The sequence below is a fragment of the Pogonomyrmex barbatus genome, unplaced genomic scaffold (assembly GCF_055798465.1).
Source record: "Pogonomyrmex barbatus isolate J1 unplaced genomic scaffold, ASM5579846v1 scaffold2, whole genome shotgun sequence".
In the NCBI taxonomy this organism is placed as follows: domain Eukaryota; kingdom Metazoa; phylum Arthropoda; class Insecta; order Hymenoptera; family Formicidae; genus Pogonomyrmex; species Pogonomyrmex barbatus.
This window is the reverse complement of record NW_028297116.1, coordinates 18,148,980-18,170,385: the sequence shown is the minus strand read 5'-3', so window position 1 is coordinate 18,170,385 and position 21,406 is coordinate 18,148,980. Positions and strand designations below refer to the sequence as shown.

General features: G+C 34.4%; 1 protein-coding gene across 2 annotated transcripts in view; it reads right to left on the bottom strand.

Annotated features, from left to right (window-relative positions):
- The window catches only part of LOC105431139 (uncharacterized), a 60,447-nt gene extending 39,242 nt beyond the window's left edge, over window positions 1–21,205 (bottom strand). Inside the window, exons 1-3 of one of the 2 annotated variants that reach the window (XM_089076571.1) lie at window positions 21,141–21,205; window positions 12,907–12,951; window positions 12,594–12,621 (exon numbers count right to left, since the gene is read on the bottom strand). In XM_089076571.1, coding sequence (XP_088932697.1) covers window positions 12,594–12,621; window positions 12,907–12,948 — 70 coding nt within the window. In that variant the 5' untranslated portion in view covers window positions 12,949–12,951; window positions 21,141–21,205. Of the gene's footprint in view, window positions 1–9,923; window positions 10,611–12,593; window positions 12,622–12,906; window positions 12,952–21,140 lie in introns of those variants that run through there. The other variant, XM_089076573.1, reaches the window with a different exon arrangement.
- Between the last annotated feature and the right edge of the window lie 201 nt (window positions 21,206–21,406).

The window sequence follows — 21,406 nt, the reverse complement described above, 5'->3', positions numbered from 1 at the left end:
AGAGAGAAAAAGGATGAAAAACTTTATATATTTATACTTAGGACAGAGAAAGGCTTCTAGGAATTATTACTTTATAGTTTATTCATATTGGGATTCGATTTTAAAACGTAAGAATGTTCGACGTAAAGCTTCACAATATTAACAATAAACTCTGAGGTAATTAGCCTTCGCCGTTTGTTTTCGTGCGGACCGATACGCCGAGCGCCGCTGGGTGTCGAAGGTCACAGAGCGCTATCATTCACGCCTCTGAATTCGGACGGGCAGGTCGTGTCGCAAATCCGTCGCATTATTTCTTTCCAAGATGCAATTTTGTTCTCTAATACAGGGATAGTCGACCACCCGTGATACGCGTGCCTAGGCGCGCGCGAAGGCATTCTCGGTGGCGCGTCTAAAAAGGCGTTATCAAAGGAAAATTAAAAAAGAGAAACAGGGATGACGCGGTAAAATAGTAACCCTATTTCACAAAATTCGATTTTTTACACTTGCTCTATTCTTTGACCGCGTTGTTTTATTCGTTTTCATACTAAAGGCATTGGCCTGATATTTCATTACTGCGTTTTTGTTACAATGATTTTGAGCATTTTGATTCACTTTGAAAGAATTGCTTATTGTAAAAACAGAATACAAATACAAATTTTATTAAACAGGAAAGGTCTTTTTGCTTTCAATTTAAGAGAAAAGATAAATAAAATTACAGACTCTTTCTTTTTGCTTAGTTTTGTAGTAGAATGGCACATCAAAGATTTCAAAACTCCATGGCACGTTAAACAAAAAAATTGGCCAATCCTGTTTTATTGACATAATAGTAAATAATTTATGTGTAAAAAAGACAGTAACAAAATTTTTATATTGTGGAAATTGCTCGTCATTTTATATGAAAAAAAAATGTCACTCCCTGTCAACGTGTCATCAAGAGAAATAACAAAGTGAACTGTGGTGTAACCATAATTCTTTATGATAATTTTACCGTTTTCCGATTTTGTTTTTGTTCTCATTTTACGTTAATAACGTTCGTTTGCTTTTAAAACGGTCTTGCTTTTTTTCGCGAGTGAATGTGAGTGTCATGCGAGAGATCGCTGGATGATGGATGCAACAATATGAACTCACAAATTAAAGGTATGTATCACACAAATAAAACACAATAAAATCACAATGGTATTAATCGTGGATATTTTTTTAATATTTTTTTTTTTATCTCATGTCGACATCGACAATAACAGATGCGAGCAACAGATATGAGCTTTAAATTTTCTCGCATGCGAGGTTCGCAGTTCGTTTAGAAATTTTGTTCATGAATTTCACAGAAGGGAGAATTACGCATTTAGATTATAAAATTTAATCTATATCATTTATAATATATGCATCTTTTGCATTTTTTTAATTCAAGCAAATAATTGATATAAAATTTTTTCTAAACTTGAGTATAATTTTGATCGAATAATAATAACGATGCATGTCAGGATAAAATGTGAAATTCATTTTCTCGTAAAATTAATTTAATTCGAATAATTAATTCAATTCGTGAAATTAATAATCCCATTTATTTAATTTATCGTGCATCTCTCAAGATACACATAATTTTCGAATATTATCTCTATCTATTGATAATGACAATAAGTTGGCAAGTCTTTTCTATCTATTTCTGGCTAAAATACAGCTAAAATAGATACAGTCATAAATGATACATCAATATTGATAAAAGGTAGATGAAAGATAGATATGCAAGGTAGGTGTAACATCAGACAATATGAGTGAAAGGTACACAAAGTGGGCGTACGTTATTTTTACGCATATGTGCGGTCGTACGTAATCAGAGATGGAATAACGCCGTCAATTTCAGTCCTTCGCAAATTAAAACCTCATGTCGCAAATTAAACTCCAATTCGCACCACATTTCCTAGATCTCGAATGATTGCGAGCAAAGGATCCTGTTGGATCAGTCAACACGTAGCGGTAGGGTCCCTCCATAAATCGCATCATATCCATGATCGTAACTGTAGGTCGGTGTATCAGGTAGGATTACGGATAGGAAGGCATAGGTGGGAATATGGATAATCAAGGTACAGAGAGCCAAGCATACGGGAAATAATCCGATAATTAAAAAAGTCGTAGAAGCGAATTCACGTAATTGCAACAATATTCGACGAAAAATAGAGCAATCTGCATGAAAAGATAAAAATGATTACGTTGCTCTTGCAATTATCGTCGGGATGTTATATTGAAATTTTTGTTTCATGCTCATTATTTCATGAATAATTTATCGGTGACAAATAAAAATAAGTTTCCATTATTAGTATCACGGATTCGCGAGACAGATTGCAAAATTCGTTGCGTTAATTCTCGTGCGAGAATATATAGCGAATAAATGTTCAAATAGTAATTGAAATCGTTTTTAATGGATTTATAATTGATATTTTCACAAGAGTGAAAAATGGGAAAGTCTGTCGACAATTGAATATAGTAATTTAATCATAAGGTCGATTCAATCAACTACTTTTTCTCGAAGGACTGCTTTTCTCTCTGAGGAATTTTCTAATCTCGAGCCCTTTTACCGCATGATTACACGGATTATCTGGAATAATTTACACGCCGCCGCGGATGTAATTTATACGATCTGTAGGAAAAACTGGCGTTACATGTGCGCCGAGATATAATAGAATAAAATACCGAATTTACGAGCTCAGATGAATATACGAGCATGTTTCTTATCTCTTCCGGTTAATCGCGATTTTTTTCAAGGTCATACTGGCAGCTTATAAAGTAAATATACCGGATGTTAAATATGCTAATTAACTTTCCGTGGAGCCTGTAATCGACGTCCAGTAAGTACATTTACTCAAGCTTACTGTCATTCACCTGGTTCTTGTTTACACGTTACAACTGCATTCCACTGATTTCTACCGATGCGTACATTGTACGCACGACGAATCAGGCATGCGTGGTAGGAATAAACGAGGACAGTAAGTGTTAATGACTTTTACCGTCTCTCGAACCTGCCTCGAGCACACATCTTCATTCACGGTTCTTTCGAATCTCTAATTATGTTCATCTTCGGATTTACATCCATTACTCGAGTCTATAGGATTTACCTCTACTGGTATTTGATCAAAGAATTTTAGTAGAATGAAATTTGAAAGGTAGTTTTTAATCAGAAATTTAATTTTAAAAAATAGTTTAATTTCTCGTCGCAAATTTCTTGCTTTAAATATTATTTAATATATCTGACGAATTTTATATTCTAGATATTTCCAATTACGCACAAAACATATCATTGATTATGTTGAATATTATATGTATAATTTTTTTGCCTGCTTTTCTTATTAAATTTTTTTGAAAAACTGGTTTAACGTTCTAATTAAATTCTTTACATATTCTAGTAAAATTGTTCGTATCCGTAAATGTTCGCATACATATCTCTAATTAACGAAACAATACTCGTCCATTTCCACGCCCCGACCGATTTCACACGACATAATCTTGACGTCTCTGACAAGATGTTTCCTGCAAAAATTTCAATTATTAGCCTCTAAATTATAACCTTCAACGATCCTAATGCTTGCGAATTGCGGCCGATTTCACGCATGCAATATAATCGATTTATCTCACTACGCACACTATAGATAAACCTTTTCTTTCTTAATTTATTGTATAATTTTACCAAATTAATTTGTTTCTGCAAATTGAAAGAAATTACCTGACATAACGAGCAGTCTATCTCAATACAAGAATCTTTATTTGTTCCTATAAAAATAGACAGCGCGGTGACATTTATCAAGAAGCAAGTAATTAAAGAAGAAATTTTTAACATTTTCATTAACGTAAAAATCAAACACTTTATAAGAAACGTCCATAAAAATTACACAAATTACTTTAGAGCGACTTGAAGACTTTCACAATTAGCAAGAATAATTCATCGTGAGAAATACGGGGAAATTTGATTTCGTAGTCATTCAGAATGATAAAACTTTATCTTTCATATTTCTCCGTAAAATTTACGTCCGAAAGCGATTTCAGAATCATTAAGTCTTCATATAGTCCATCTCGTAGAATAGCGCTGTACAGTTAGTCGGAACGACGCGATATATGAGAGGTAGCCGACAGATGTCCGTACCGTTGAAGAGGCGCGGGATGAGTCGACGTCCCGTGGTCCTGGATGTCCTCGCGAGGAAGTCATCTCCGTGCGACGGCGAGTCGTTCGTCACAGAGAGGAGATGATAAATGCGAGACGGCGCGTTGGCAGGTGTTGGCAGATCGCGCGGAATTCGCAGATATGAAATACGCGCGGAAATGGGCGAGCGACCATCAAATGCGGCCTTTAGAAACGTGGGCGGTTTTGGGAATAAAAGGGAAAGGCGGAACGCGCGCATTGATGGGAAAATATATTATTTACGCGTTTATATGGAAGGATATCAAGAGACGCCTATGGCGAGGATATATTCTCGAGGAGAAATTAGGCTGATTTTCACGCCACGCGCGAGAATTTATTGGGATAATCATATCCGTGAAAGATACTTTATTCATGTATGTTTTCTAAAACTCAATTTTAAGAAGATTGAAAACAAAAGGTTAAAATGTTAATATATTATAAATATTAACATGTTAATATTTTAATCTTTTGTTTTCAATCTTAAAATTGAATTTTGGAAACATACATAAATAAACGATGATTTTTGTGGCTTAAATTGTTAATAATGCTTTAATTTTAATCGTACTTTTAAAAAAGAATAAAAATATTTCTTTTGCAGATGATTATACATTAGAGAAACAGAGTTCACACATTATTACAGTTTATGAGATTAAGTAATTTGCAAAATTGAAATTTTTAATTTTATAATATTTAAATAAAACTTTCTCTTAATCTTTTTCAGTATATATGTATGTTTCAAGTTTTTCATAAATCTAATTTAAACAAAAATAATTCAAGTAATATTTAGAGAGATTATTCGTAATCTACTTATGTAATTTGCAGGAAAGAGCGGAAGCTAAAGCTCTTGGTTTTAAGTTGACTAAATCAAAGCAAGTTCCTAGTTTCTCACGTAATAGTTCTAGAAACATTTGTACTCACGTAATGCGGAAGCGACGCGTGTACCTGCATTCTTCATGTCAAATTAAAACAATGAGCCAGTTCTTTCATATAAATTCTAAATAAAATTACAAAGACTGTAATGTAGGCGTCGGATTTATAAATCCACTGTGAGGAGTAGATCGTAATAAAGCCGCAACTGGACGCCGCAGGAAGCCGCTTTCTGAATCGCAGTGTCGCGAACAAGACGGCGAGGACGCTTTAATTCCCTTCGCGATGCCCTTTGCGCGCCGAATACCATTCGGCTATTCTTGGTCTACGTGTCGTTATTCGCGCTAGTCGACGCTCCTCGCCCACTCGTAATTAATTAGACGGTCGTATAGAGTAGCGGACATACCGTCGTTAGTGCTTTAGCGTGCGGCGGTGCAACCAGTACGTATTTTGTCCCGGCAAGCCGGGCATGAAGTTCAGCAACTTTGTAAGCGACATGCTTACTAATTTAATGCCGTCAGCTCGTGCTTTAATCTCTGACCCGAGACAAATTTAGGTCAGCCACAAAGAAACTATTTTTACATAATTTTGATTTCCCTTTTAAAAATCTGTTTCTCTAACACGTGAATATCTGCTAAAGGAATTTTTCTTCTGTTTTAAAAATACATCGAAAATGTTAATAATTGAAGCAAAAATTGTTACGCTTTTAAAAAATTAATTTTAATTTTCTGTTTTCAAATAAATTTTTTTCTCAATATTTTCGCAATAATATTTTTTTTTTCTATAATTATTTATTAATAAAAAATATATATAATATAAAAAGATAAATAAAATATAAAAGTTGGATTCTTAATTAAGCTATTTTTTATAAAATGTGAAATTGATAAAAAGATAACAAGAATATCACAAAACACTGTATTCATATCTTGACCACAAAGCCGACCGCGACAGAAATTTAAAAAAATTCGAACAAAAAGAGCAGAATCGGTCTAGATTTGCAACAATTCAAACGAGACACCGTTCGCTCACATTGATTTACATCAATTTTTCTGACACAGTTCCTCGCTTAGCACAACGATGATTTGATGATAAATTGATCTATCTAGAAGCTAACTGTACTAGAGTTTATCCCACAATGCGATTCAATCGAGTGCGTTCCGGGACAACAAAGAGAAGACGCTGAAACGTGATTCGTGCCACCAAACCAGTCAATTTACGCATCATTAACGACAAGCAGGAATATTTTCATATCTGGTATCCTCAATCTTATGATATATTTGAATACCAGTAAAAATAACAAGAACGACTTACGACGAGATGTCGTTAAACAATATCTTGTAAATTGAAGAGCAAGTCTTCTTACTTTTTGAAAACTATTTGTGTAATTGACTCACTTCCTGAAACAGATCACAAACTTGCTTCGTATTTACAGATAATAAATTTTAATCCTGGATATAGTAAATAACATCGGAAAACGGCATTACTCGCCAATGTATCCAAACTTTCATCTTGAAATACTTGTCGATATAAAGCGTCATATATTATAACGGTTCCTCTTGGAACGCTAAATAAATGAAGGCAGATGTAATTTTCTTTTTCAAAACGACTGTACGCAACGTAAACCATATGAAATGTAATTCATAAATCTTTTCAGCACTCATAAGGCGTTTCCTTTACTTCGACTCGAATTATACAATCGTCGCGTTTTTCACGTGGAAGTTGGCGCGCGCCTTAATTAAACCGGCACCGAGAGAGCATGGCAATAAAGAACAACTCTATGCTTTAGCGCCAGTAAAGTTTACTTTTACTGACTGCAATTCAATATCGAACTGGTTTTCTTTCGCGTCATCGCCATTTGAATTTCAAATTTTCATGTCCCTCGTACACGCATATGTTCATAAATATTTTAATTATTTGTTTATCGTACATTTTTTTATATTTCGATGATTTTTTTACTGATAAACTCCAGTTGATATTCCAGGGAATATTCATATTGAGAGAATTCTCAAAACTGTTTTTACTGATTTGATTCTCTTAATATGCAGCGCGTTTATTATTGTTTATTGCATTTATTATTTTATCGGTCCAATATTGAGATTTATATATGTCGAATCATGTACCGACATATACTCAGTTATCTCCCGTTTCCCATGTCGAGAAATAAATTTCATGCTTTTGCTAAACCATTTAGTAACAATTTCATCGTGGCGAGTTTAACTTTGTTTACTTCACGCGTTGTTACGATTGTGGTTTCATACGCGATTACCGAGTGAGAAATGTGTTCGACATCTCGTACGTCCCGTTACAATTTAACGCCTTAAACTAATGACGCGTAACATATTAGCGAGATTAGCAAATGCTAATTATGTGTCCGCGCTTGTAGGAATAATACGGCGTGTCCAATGGCAACAAATTGCCACTGTCAAAAGCAATTTTGTAGAAATCAGAATTTTATCCGTCGCATAATCTGTCGGATTAGAAATTATCTTAAATTATTTTAATATCGCATGTAATTAATTTTAATTCATATAGGGTCTATGTCTCATAAATCAAACAAATGCGTTCGTAATTAAAGCGAGAAACGCTTAGGTAGCGTGGGGAAAAGCATCGATTAATAGGGTAAAGTAAAAATAACTTTCCGCGTGAAAGGAGGTCAGGAAAGTGAACGACGGGCAAATGTAACATCGAATAGCAACGAGCAAGATGCAAAAGATTCTGACGGGACGGGGAAACGATCTGGGAACAGGTGAATGAGCGCGAGAGAACTCGGCTATTGACATGTAATTGCGTGCACAACCTGCGTGAGTTTGCACGTGCACGTAATGTTTTATATGCCAGGTCAAAGCCACTCGCGATGGTGCTCAAGACGGCAGATTTTGTTCAAGTGTACGCAATCCGCGCGTTCTTTCTTTTGTACAACAAAGAGTTCGTCGCGGCAAATTTATCGCGCGAAACTGCTCCATAACAAACTCCGAGAACATAAAACCGATTTATCATAATTAAACGATAATTACAGGGAACATGGCGCGCGATCAAGCGTCGGTCTCGTTAATGTTGCTAATATCGATGTTTTATCATGTTAACATCGAGAGGAATAGCACAATAGTGTCGATAAGAGTATCATTAAGTATCTACACAACGCACTTTGATTTATGAGACCTGCGCGTCTATAGAAAAATTTTTAAAGATAAAGAAAGAAGATAAATATTTAATGATACTATTTAAAAGCGTGTATCCTGTTGCTGTATATAGTTATATAACACTTCTAACAACGCTTTGATATATCGTCGAATGTTAATTCAGCTTTCGATCTTAAACGTTCAGGAAATATTAATAACTTTAGTTTCAGGTTTCCGATGATTAGAAAATGCATTTCATGAGAGCGATCGTATTTCCCTGTCGCATTACGCGGCAGAAGTCGCGATCGGAATAACGTCATCGGCACAGGTGACGAAGAAAAACGGGTTCTCTCCCGCGGGCAAATATTAATAAATCCATAAATCCGAATACGTCCTCGAAACGGGATTTATATAAGTGGTCGATCGAATCGCGGCCAGCACATCGCCGTTCGGGATTCGTGCCAGTAGATTACGGATAATCGCCGCGGGAGAGTCGAAAATATGCTGTCGGCATCCGTGACGGACACGATAAATATGTATCGCTGCATTTTTTTCTCGTGCGACGCATAATTTGGAAAAGTAATGGCGAAAACCTCAATCGTCGCGTGTTAATAATTCAAACAGCTTAACCGATTGGCAGTCCTGGTTAATCGAGATAAAATAGACAATTCTTAAAAGTTATTCAAAGAAAATGACTTGTCATAATATTAAAATGTTCTCTTATTTACAATATTTCTCTCCGCGTCCCTCTCTGTATTATTCATTTAATTTCTATTTAATTCAGATAAAACGCCTCCATTAATAATGAAAGCGTAATTAATGCAAATAATTTGCGCTTCTCTCAAACGTATCTATTATTAATTCTAATATATTCATTTGTTAATTGTTATTTATTTACTTCATTTATTTCTCACGTTGATACTTATCGATCATTATCGATCGATGATTATTTTTGTCCGCGATTATTTGCTTTGTTGTTACGTTGCCTGTTTTTATTACCTTTCGGTTTTTCTTGTTTAAACTGGACTATGGGAAATAAGGAAGAATTATGAAGTATGAGAAAATTAAAATGAAATAAATTGTTTACACTCAAATTTGCATGAGAAATCTGATATAGTCTGAAAAAGATTTTGAATATCTTTTCTCTCTTTTTTCTTTTTGTATTGTTTACAGATTTATATTCTGTTTTGGGCTATATCATATCTAATCTCCTATGCAAACCTGATGATAAAAAATTCATCTTATTATAATCTTCCCATGGTACCAACTCTGTCTTATTCCCCATCATCTATAGAAAGTTTAGGATTTATGTAAATATGAATGCGTTAAAATATTAAATAATGTAATAAGGTCAACTTTAATTTTAATAGCAGAGATTTTATCCATCTTGAAATCGATGTTTCTTTAACTAAAATATAGTCAGTTAGCTTCTTAAGTTTAATTAACAAATAAAACATTATACTATATTTTTTAAATTCTTAACAAAACTTGGAATTTTATTATTAAAATATTTAAATTTTAAATATTAAAAAGTTTCTTTTCAAAAATATCTTGCAAATATCTCTCATTCTAAATTTGTCAAAAAATGTCATTAAAACTAATGATTATTCTTAATTATTATTCATAAAATTATATAATTACGTAGTTTTTTTTTATGTAAGAATGACCAATATTCTTCTAAATGTTTTTTCGTAAAATCATATAATCCTCGCGGCAATATGCAAAGATATACAAAGATACAGAACATTCTTTACATCGTGCTTCCTCGAAGGAGAAATCATTGAACTCACAATGGTAATTCCAGAGCGACTGCAATTTCACGTCTTACTCGGTCGTCCTTGAACGCAAGTATGGATAGGCAAGCAGGATTTTCCAGTAGCCGACGAAGAGGCATCTCTCTCTCTGCCTCTCCCTCCGAGCACGTTCTTCACACGTAAAAATCCGGTTTTCCGAGGCGCGGAGAGTATCTCCCTTCGACACTCGCGTGAATGCCTGACGTTTTAACGAGCGCAGCACCTTTATTATATACGCGTCACTCGCGCGCGAACAGAGTTTCGCTGACGACGAAATCCTTTTCGATAACGACTTTCGATTCGACGAGTTTCCTACAGCGGTCCCTCACTCCTTTTTCGCGCACATTTTCCGCGCGAGTTCGCCAAGCTCGCGAGTCCCATCGATGTCTCGTAGACGCAAGTCCTCCTCCAGAATCGTCCTCGCGATGATTCACCGTTCGCGAGCGAGAGACCGCCGACGGTCCGTGCAGAAACCGCAAAGAATTCAAAGGCCGAATGCGAAGATGCCTTTTTCTTTCCGTGCAAACTCCGATGGACGATGGAAGGAAACGTTTGCCGCGAAATTTTCTCAAGACGATGGCTCGTGAGAATAGTCCGAGGAGAGGACACGCACCGCGCTCGCGGACCGACTTGGTTGTCTGAAGGTGCCTCAGGTGAGACGCCAGGTGGATACCAGGAGAAAAGGCAGCGAACCCTCTCCTCTCCTTGTCTCGACCGGTCCCACCGCACCCGGCGAGCTACGGACAAGGTTTATGGCGAATGAACGGAATCCGAGCGTTCTCCTCCGCGGACCTGAGGAAGGACGGAGGCGCCTCTGTTGAGTCCGATGATCCTCTTACGGAGATCCGGGCCCCGTTAAAGTTTTCTACTTTACCAGTGTGCGTGAAATAGTGTGCTAAGCACAAGATAGTTTGAAGGATCAGATTGGACAAGATTGCTCGTTATGTTAATCATTAGCCATTAGACCAAAATGAAGAAGTCAAAGAGACTTGAATTTATCTTATCTTATTAAATTTTTGTATGTATTTCTTGTCACGTCTAAGAATATAGATTAGCTCTGAAATTTTCCTGACGTATCTCGAACTTGATGAAAAAATATATTAAGCTAAAAATATATTAAGGAGATTAAAATCATTAATTAAAATGATTCTTTTTATGTGCATTTCTTTAAATTGAAATGTGGGAATTAAATATAGATTATCCCGTTTTTTTACCACTTTCTATGAAATATAATTACAAAAAGACTTGAAATTAAACTACAAAATATTTATTAAGAGAGCGTAAAATAATGATTTTAATAAAAGGGCGTAGGCATGATAATTTTTATCGCTTTGTATGCAGATACAAGTGCTGGGAAAATCAGCATACATATAAGCTGACTCAACATTTATGGTCGATTGTTATTTCCTCGGATTATAGGCGAAACTGCAAGTACCGTATTGTATTGCATTGCTGTAATAGCATAATAAAAAGTATAAAAAGATAGCTGTGAGCTCGTAGTTGTGGAACAAATAACGAGTAACGAATCGGGAACGTGGAACAATTTAATACTCCCAGGCGTGATCGCGTAACGTTGATTATTAATTTATCTGTACGTAAATCGCACTGTAATTAATCATATTGCGAAACATCGCGTCGTTATATACGAATTTTAATATTCAATATCAAGCACTAATGATGCGACGAATTCTAGTACCATGATTAAAACGATATCAATCCCTGCCCTGTATTGTACGATAAACAGCATAATTAAATTCTTCGAATCGAATCGATTATCGCGAGGATCGAGAGCTCATCTTCCGTGATCGTTAATGCAACCAGAATTGTAGTCCGACATAATAATAAATTTCCGTTCCACCTAAAAATTACCGCCACGGTCTACGGCGAACGCCAAGGTGGAATCTTGGTCTTGTCTTGCACGCATCAGAAACGAAGGGGCCTCTGCTGAGTTCGATGATCTTTACGCGCAGCGAGATCGCTTCCGAGATCTCTGCCTTATCGATCACGAGGTTTCCTCGATCTCTCTAGCTCTAATAAAAGCTCTAATAGGAAATTATGTGGCGCAAACGCGTTCCCCGGCGGGCATGAGTTACGAGTCGCGGCGTAAGTTAATTGCATTCGGAATGCTAATAATATCGCGAGTCACTCGCTAGATCGGATGTCGGTTATGATTTATTTCTAAGTTTCCTCGGTGATGGTGCAAATATTTAATTATGACGTGAATTGCATGTGTATGTTACAGCTGACTTTATGGGATCCGATTATGGCCGAGTAAAGTTTTCTTTAAAGCTTTCTACCTTACCGGTGTTTTGCGTAATGGTATTTTTTTTTTAATGGAAATGAAAAAATATTTCTTTCTTCATAAAAAACAACTTTAAGATAACTTAAAATAATTTAAGAAGAATCAATTTAAATTTTCCGCAATATGTATCTGTACAATTTTTTCAATAAAGGAGGAGCTTGTATAAAGAGATATTTTATAATAAATGGAATTTACAGTTTTTATACTTATTAAATATGCAATACAGGTGCGTTGAATTTTTCGTTTTTTTTCTGCTTCGCAATTTTGTATGTAATTTTCAAAGGGAAAATTGACACAAAAATTTGCCTTTCCTCTTGCTTAAAATGAGAGAGAGAAGATAGTTTAACGGATAAAAGCTTACTTACTTCCAGTCGGGTAGTCAAGCTGGCGTTTCTGCAACACATATAGGATAGAACACACGTAAATTAAAGCCCGAGTGAAAATGTTTGAAAACTTTATTCGACAATGAATTTTATAACACATTTACTGCGTAACTGCATCTCGCGCGATTTAGCAATATATAAGAAAGTTTCAAAGATTGTAAACTTAAAAAGATTTTATAAAGTTAACTTGTTCATTTTTTCTCATTTCTTTTCTCTGGTAGTGGTCAATTAAATAAATTCATCTAATACTTAATTAAATAATAAATTTTCATAGAATAGAATAATTTACACTCACCTCGTAATCACGTAGTGGTAGATTCACATTTTTCGTCTGCATTTTCTGCAAAGATAGAAGAATAGATTATGCAATATAAAACGTAAAAAAATTTCTTTCGTTGCAAGCTATAATATAAAATCAAAGTATTATTTCTTTATTAATTTAACAATAACAAATCCATTTAGTTATGGCATTCTACAATTGAAATATTTTGCGAGATAGATATTGTTTTGAATATTTTTCTGCACGCGCCTGTTTGTAACATATACGATTGAGCGCAGCCGGGGTGTAAAAATGTGATGTAATATCGGAGCAATTGTGAAATTGCACAAACAACAACAAACGACGTTGGATTCTGCGGCGTTGGCCACAATGTGGCCGGTCGCCGCCACACGGTATGCCGTGGTTTATGAATTGAATCCACGCCCGACGGATTTCACGTGTAAACAAGAGGGCGGGAGGGGGAGGAAGGGGAGGGGGAGAGGAGAGGAGAGGCTCAGCTCCTCCGACCGAGAGAGAAGAACCCCCTTCGGTTCCGTGACCCGCAGCCATTATGCGTCGGAGCATTTTCTCACGAGATATACCCCGCTCTAATTATATGTCTAGCCTCTGCTCCTGAAACCTACCGGCTTTATTGCTAAATATGCTCGCGCTACGAAACGGGGCCCTCGAGGAAAAAATCTAATTTCTACTTCGTGCTCCGTACTTAGGGGGCCCCCAAGTTTCGCGGGACCAATGGCTGCGTTCGAAAAACACCGCGGCGACGGCATTCGGCAGCGGCCCCGAGAAGGATCTCCGACGACGGTATAATCTCGAGGTTAATCGCATAATCTCCGATGGCCGCGACATCGTAAACGTGCGCCCTCCGACGAGTGGGAGAGAGAGAGAGAGAGAGAGAGAGAGAGGGGGGGGGGGAGAGGGAGAGAACACCGCTTCTCGTTCGAAAAGACGCCCGAAAGCGTTTCCACGTAATTAATCCTTTTACCCTGGCGGCTACCATAATAACGCGCCCCGAGAGCATTTGAACGTCATCTCTCCATGGAGCATGCCGGAATATTCGGATCATATTATGTCCGGAACACTGCACCGCGAGAGGTCAATAGAAACGGAGTATAATACATAATACATTCATTATTATTCATCTGTAATTAACCGTTTTGTCGCCGCAGATGCAATGATGCGCTCTGAGAATATTTAAATATCGTCAATAAAACGATATATATTTGCATTAATAGACTGAGATAATAAATAAAAGCATTTATATTATTATTATTGTTATTATTATTGATATTATTATTATTATTAAATGCAATTATGACGGAAGTAAAATTGTAGATTGCTACGAACGATTGCTACGAAATTCGTGTTTCTGTTTTCATCGTTGTACGAATTTCTAAATATCTGGAGGATTTATTTCCAAGTATTTAATCAAACGCTGCCCTTTTTCACAATCTTTTAATGTTCAATTTTAAGTAAACTTCAAATTGAGATATCATTTAAAATCTAGTTAAATCAAGATTGTCCCTGAGAGCGTTAAAATTTATTGCCATTTCTAGCCGTTTCTTAATTAAAAGCTTATATAGCTTATATTTTCCGGAAAGGAAAAAAAAAACTAAGTTTGTATTAATCTTAAAATTTTTCTTCACGTAACTAACTATGTACGTTAGATCGATGCATATTGGAACCTACATAAACAAACGTGATAAAGTGCGATATTTATACCTCGGCGATCGTAACTCGGGTTTTGAATGAGAATCGAATATGCACGTCGGACGCTCGTAGACCAAGCGATAGCCAAGCAATTTCATTGTACATAAGATATATGATATAGTGATAAAATGCGCATATATATCGGTTCTCTTTCTCTCCCTCTTCCCTCTCTTTCTCTCTTTCCTCATAAAAGAATAAGAACAAATGCGTTTATGTTCATAGAGCTTTAACTGGAAACTGGAAACTGGAGTACTACTGTTCCCAATAACGGGTTTCTCACGTTTGTGTGCGCGCGCGCGCGCGCGCGCGTGTGTGTGTGTGTGTGTGTGTATGTGTGTGTGTGTGTGTGTGTGTGTGTGTGTGTGTGTGTGTGTGTGTGTGTCGATGTATATACATACATTCGCATATATTCGGGACCGCTACACGCTCGATAATCAACTGAATTGGTAGAATCGTGTGTTGTATCTGACAGGATATTCTCCATCAGCTTTAGTTGGGAGCGATCGGAATGCTTCTTTTTTCGTGGTAAAAAAATCTGGTGCTACATCCGCTCGCGAGCCTCTTGCTTCGATAATTTCGATCGGCCTCCCAGTCGGCCTCGTCAAACTTGGGACTCATTCAGTTGGAAACTTAAAACGAAAAATTCACCACTCTTGCCCTCTTAACAGCTATCGGGGTTATTAAATTATATCGACTGTTCTTTTTACCGTGTAAAGTTTCGGTATTAATAAAAAAAAACCAATTAAGCAATGTGACGAAAAATAAATAATTTTTTTATTTTAAATTTGTTATATCTATTGTGCAATTTTATTCTTATAAACTTATTATAACGAAGAATTGCTAACTTTCTTTATATCAAGTCAGGTTTTAAAATTTTTAGAATCAAAAGTTCCCAAAGTTAAAAAATTAAAATTAAAAAAGTTCCGTAATTGATATTGTCATAGCAAAATCATTAAGCTGCTATTGTTTTAATTTTTAACAATACACCTGGCTTATATGGATATAATAAAAATAAAATTTAAAAATATTGTATAAATGCAAAATTAAATGCAAGAATTATCCTATTATTAAATCAATAAGAAAAAGCTAAAATGATTTAATGAATAAAAATTGCATTGTGATATCAATCCTGAGTAAATCATACTAAAAAAAATAAATGTGATATACATTAATTTGCTTGTTTTCAGTTGTATCTGCTAAAGCATGTACAATTTATTGGACATGACGAGATAATATGTGATATTTTGAGAGATAATTCACACACTCGAGAAGTGTATTTTTCTCTTAAATTTCCTATACGTAATTAGTATATATCGTTGTTTGTGGGCGAACAGGAGGATTAGTTAATTTTAAACTCGAATCGCAACTGCCTGAGTCATGCGGATTTATGCTCGCCCCTTGAATATCAAAAGTTTAATAGCTAGGTCGCAGGATGAAATTCAACTATTCAAACACGGATATTTTCTCCGTTAATGGAACTCCATGTCTATGTCGGTCGCATGCGCATTTAATTAGTTAATTCGTCGGGTAGTCGATTTTCCTAACATCTTCTAAATGCGTCTATGATATTACGAGTAAATTCAACGTCTGCTCATAAACGAACATAATTAAATTGCATGTCTAATCAAACTAAACAGAACATCTGTTAGTTTATCATTTAATTTATTACTTATATTTGTCTGAACTTGCACTAAGAAAAATTTATTGTAAAGAAAGGGTTAAAGAATACATTTATTTAATCTTTTTTAATCATCAATTATTGATTCTTTGATTGATATTAGAAAAAAATTAAATAAATTTTTGTTATAAATAATAGTGTATATATAGCGAGGAAGATAGCTAATTCAACGGTTTCCTTTGTTTTTTATTAATGCGAAGACATTGAAGTGTCGCTCATCTCGAATTTCGACCTCTTGAGGCCGCGCCTGTGCCTAGAATTATAATTTTGTTGAGAATGAGGATTCTGGGAAGAATCCCCCAAGCATTCCATTGTCAATCGAGGATGTACGATACGATCTATGATAAGGAAGCATAGGCTTGAATTTATTAGAAATTGCTTTCACATCGGATAAAGACCTCTTTTATATAAAAAAACTTCTTCTGTTTCATATCGTATAAGAATTTCTCATGATTAGTAATTTATCAAAAGAATAATGTGCAAGATTTTCTTGTGCAAAATTGCAGCTAAACTTTTCATCGTTCTTTTTCTTTTTCTAAGATTCTAAAAGAGTTATAAAAACATTGTTATAAAAAATTTTAATATCTTTTAGTAGATATATGAATAATATATATATATTTTACAAAAGGAGACAAAATTATTTTTTTAAACGGTTGTTATATTGTGATCATTTTTTATTAAATAACAATCGGACATATGAACATAATTTAATTTTTGTAATAACTTAATGACCTATCAAGATAATAAAATAATTTTAATTAAGACGATACTTTTTTAAATAAATATTTGTATTAATACGAAACAAAAAAAATTATTTGACTTCAAGTGCTTTTCCCAATATATATTACAATTGCTTTATTATTTAATTGATTATAATTAAAAATTATTGCAAAAAACTATTTTTAAAATATAAATAAAATAAAAATAAATACCACATTTATATTAATATCATATAATACATACTACTCTTTTTTATAAATTTTATAAATTTTATAATAAACTTTTATTATAAAATTTTGAAATTCATAGATATTTTACATGATGTAAAATTTCTATTTTAATTTCTAACATTATTTTATTAATTTTATAGTTCAACATTATGAAAAGAATAATAAAAAAATAAAAATGTGTATGTCATATGAACATGGTAAAAATTTAGGAATGTCGGAAAAACTCGTTGATCCAACCTGTACACTTTCGCACCACAACGATATTCAATGAGGAACAATCCTAATTAAATTATTACTCGCGTTACACCCGAGAACGCACGGATTTTGTGCAGTCGTGCGCTTTAAATCGTAATGCAACGCGCAATCGTGACGCACGCGGCGCAAAGTAGACTGTTCTCTACTTAAAAGATCTAAGTATATGGTCAATGCGGAGCACGCACCGCAAAGCGTGATACTCGTCGGAAGTAACCGACCCGTTACAATTGCAAATTATGTCTCCCCGCCGTCGTGACTTTCCTACTCCCGGGTAAACAACAAGGACAAATAGAGCTAGATTGAATATTTGTTCGTCGCTGTATTCCCCCCTCCCCCCCCCCCGCCTCTTCACCGCCGCCGCCGCTCGTACGTGTTTGAATTGTTAATCGAGTTTGCGTAATAAAAATTGCATATTGATCGTTGACGCATTGGCGGATCGGAGGAAAAACATCGGAAAAAATTTGACGGTGCGTTCCATGAGCCACAGATGCTGGACACGATGAATGTCACAATGTGGCAAAATAAATTGGAGCAATTATGCCCTGTGATGATAATTAAGCTTATTGTAAAGCGGAATATTTTGCGACGTAATTACGGTTGATTCATTGATTATAATCACTGTGTTACTCTACTGTGTTGCGTAACTAAATATGGCTATTTATTTAACTGAATTTTCTATTAGGTAATATACTCAGTAATTTATTCTTAAAAATGTATATATTGTAATTAATACATTTGACTTTTGTGATGTCTTACTCTGATAATAAAGAAGTGTAATAATAATTGTAAAATTTAAATCAATCTTTTTATTAATTTTATTAGTACTATTTTGTTAGTACTATTTTAATTCGTTAAATCGAACAATGTAATAATTTTAAAATAAATTAATTAATTAAAACGTACGAGCGGATAAAGATAAGACTCACTGTTACATAATAATGTTGTTGATGTAATATGTAAAACTATAATCTTAACATTTTTATTTTTCTCAGCTCTAAGCAAAAATAAAACAATGGCGACCATTATTTAATTACTCTAGCGCACCGTGGGGTTTCAGGAAATACGCACATCGCGTAATTAAGATAATTGTTTTAATTGACAAATTGTCAATTAATCTAATATTGTTTAAAAAGAATTAATTGACGAAATATGCTATACGGTATCAGAAAGAGTGTGACGATATTATTAATTAGAACATATTCTCGAGAATTGGGTTAATGAAAAATTAAGAGATTTCAAGCACCGCGAGATCGTTTCGGGTTATCCCGATCCGATCAATTCGATTAAATTCCAATTAAAGAATCCAATATGACATAAAATTAAATTATCAATAGGGGTTACAGGACGATTGTCTTGCATTTTGAACGTTCGTTATAAAACTGTTCGCATCGAGGCTATTTTGGAGGTTCGCTCGATTTTCCGTCGATGTTTCTAAGGTATAAAATATATGCGTTCTAGCAGCATCTCTCGACGTGAATACCTCTTTACTAATCGGATCTTGGAAAGAACATTTTGATTATCGGTAGATCCGTTGAACGGCGTAACGCTGTTAAGTCTGATTACTCGCATGCGATAGGTAGGTAGAAATTAGAAACGCCATTGCGTGCGGCAACTAATTATAGCATAATCATTCCGATAGTCCGGCAACCGCGTGCGTAAAAATGGCTAGAGAAATGAGAAGGGCTTTGTATGGAATATTATCGTTAAGTAATTTTAACCGCAATTGTTCAACAAAATAAATCTTGTCTATGGAAAAGGTCGAAATAAGCAAACGTGAATTAAAATTAAGATTAAAAACATCTTGGAGAAATGTAATATTTTACACAAGCGGGATTAATTACAAAATCGAATTTTTCTATAAAATATACGTGTATTCTTTTGTATGTATTATTCTGCTATATTGAAGAAATAAATTGTTCAGGATTAAAAAATTCTATACTTGTTACTTCCCACGTTTTGGGTTGTCACGTTTGTCGTATCGGTCTTCCGGCGATAAATGCTTTTAACGTGTTTCTCCTCGGTTTGTTCAATAAAAGAGACACATTTAGCCATTGCTAAAGGTAGAACCGAAAGATCGTGTAATTTCACAACGTTCTCAACGAATTCGCTCTTTCGAACAGGATCATTTTTCTAGTTCTCGGGATATCTTTCGATATAAATACTCTTCTGATTCTAAGATCTTAAATAAAATTCAAAGATCTTAAATAAAATAAATCTTGAAAAAGTCGATCTGTATTAGAAACTTGTATGATAATATAAATAAATATAATAAACATAATAATTTATTACAAAAAAAAATGGAATGCTTAACAAGATCACTTTTATTTTAATTTTTTACTACAATTATTAACATATTACTACAAATTTTAATTAGTAATCTCCATTTGTAATTTATTGATAATAAAATAGTCAATATGATTATATATTTAAATTAATTTATTAATATTATAATACTGCTTTAATGTCTCTTATAATTCCTGTGTGTATAAAATTATAATATTAAGGCTCCATTTTCAAAGCTTTGATAAAAAAAATGCAGTTCACGCTTCGCAGCATTCCTCAATGCAACATGGCCGCGATGTAAAAGCAAAGAGATTATGATCCCATTTACCGTAAATTCCACTGAAAAATTTATGCGCCGCTACTTCAGCGGAATGTCGCGGTCAATTATGAGAACGAGCGATTCCTCGCTCTTTTACTATCTCCACGAGGCCAGTAGGAAGATGCAAGATCGTACAAACTCTCGTAGTGGAAAAAAAGTAAACCTGAAAATATTCCGAGGGATGATTTATCTAGACACTCTCTTCCTCCCTGAATGCGCTCCGTTTCCGTAAAGAAGCGGAGTACATTCAAATTTGTGTCAAACCTGACTGTACGGAATACTTAATCATGATGTTTACAACCCGTAAACCGATTACGACATATAAATGTCAAATGAATACAAATCCATCGGCGAGCAATAAATTACTGTCATAAAGATAAGGAGATTATAACCGATATAACGTGAATAATTAATACGTAAAACCGTTTGATCGTGTAATTAATTTATTATCTTTTATTTGCGATGCTTTAAATACATTTCTTTGAGTTTCTTGTAAAGTAAAATAAAATTGTAAAAGAAATACGTGTGCTTCTCCCGTTACGACAGGAATTAAAATCGGTGTAATTTTAACAACTTTATTACAAAAAGTTTTTAATGCATTAAAATAATAAAATTTTTTATAAAAAAACATTTGTTATAAAAAAATATATATTGCAAAAGTAACTATTCGAGCTCTTTTAATTGTAGCAGATTTAATTTTCAATATTGCAAATGTATGCGAAAAAATATATTTCGCGTCAGGTGTTAGTAACATTATTTTGAGCTTGATTAATGCTGGACTCGCGAATAAAAATATTAAAAACGTGTTATTTGCTCATCTCGCAACGACAAACCGCGAAAACAGATAATATGCGAGGAAGGAGAGATGGAATTCATGTCGAGGTAAAAGCAATTTTATGATGAAAAAAAATTTTAATGGCATTTTTCAAAGTAAATTATATTAAATATTAAAAATATATTATGAAATGCATTCTGGTGAATACACATAATATTATCATTCTGTGCGAAAATGGGATTTTTCGAAAATGAAAGAATTCATTTTAAACAATGGTCTTACCAATGTCCTAGGAAATTTCCACGACGCGTGTTATGCTACACAACATCCGCAGATTTTCACATTTAATGACAATTATTATGAGACAGAATATAGCTTGTTCAGGCTTCACTGAAGTGTACGACTTGTTCAAAATCGTTCGTACTGAACTTTATATGGGTACAACGCAATAAATCTGCATTGTCGCGGTATTATTACATTGATAAAATTAATGAACTATGAATATGCATAAAATAAATTGCGAAATTATGCAAAATATTGCAAAGTAA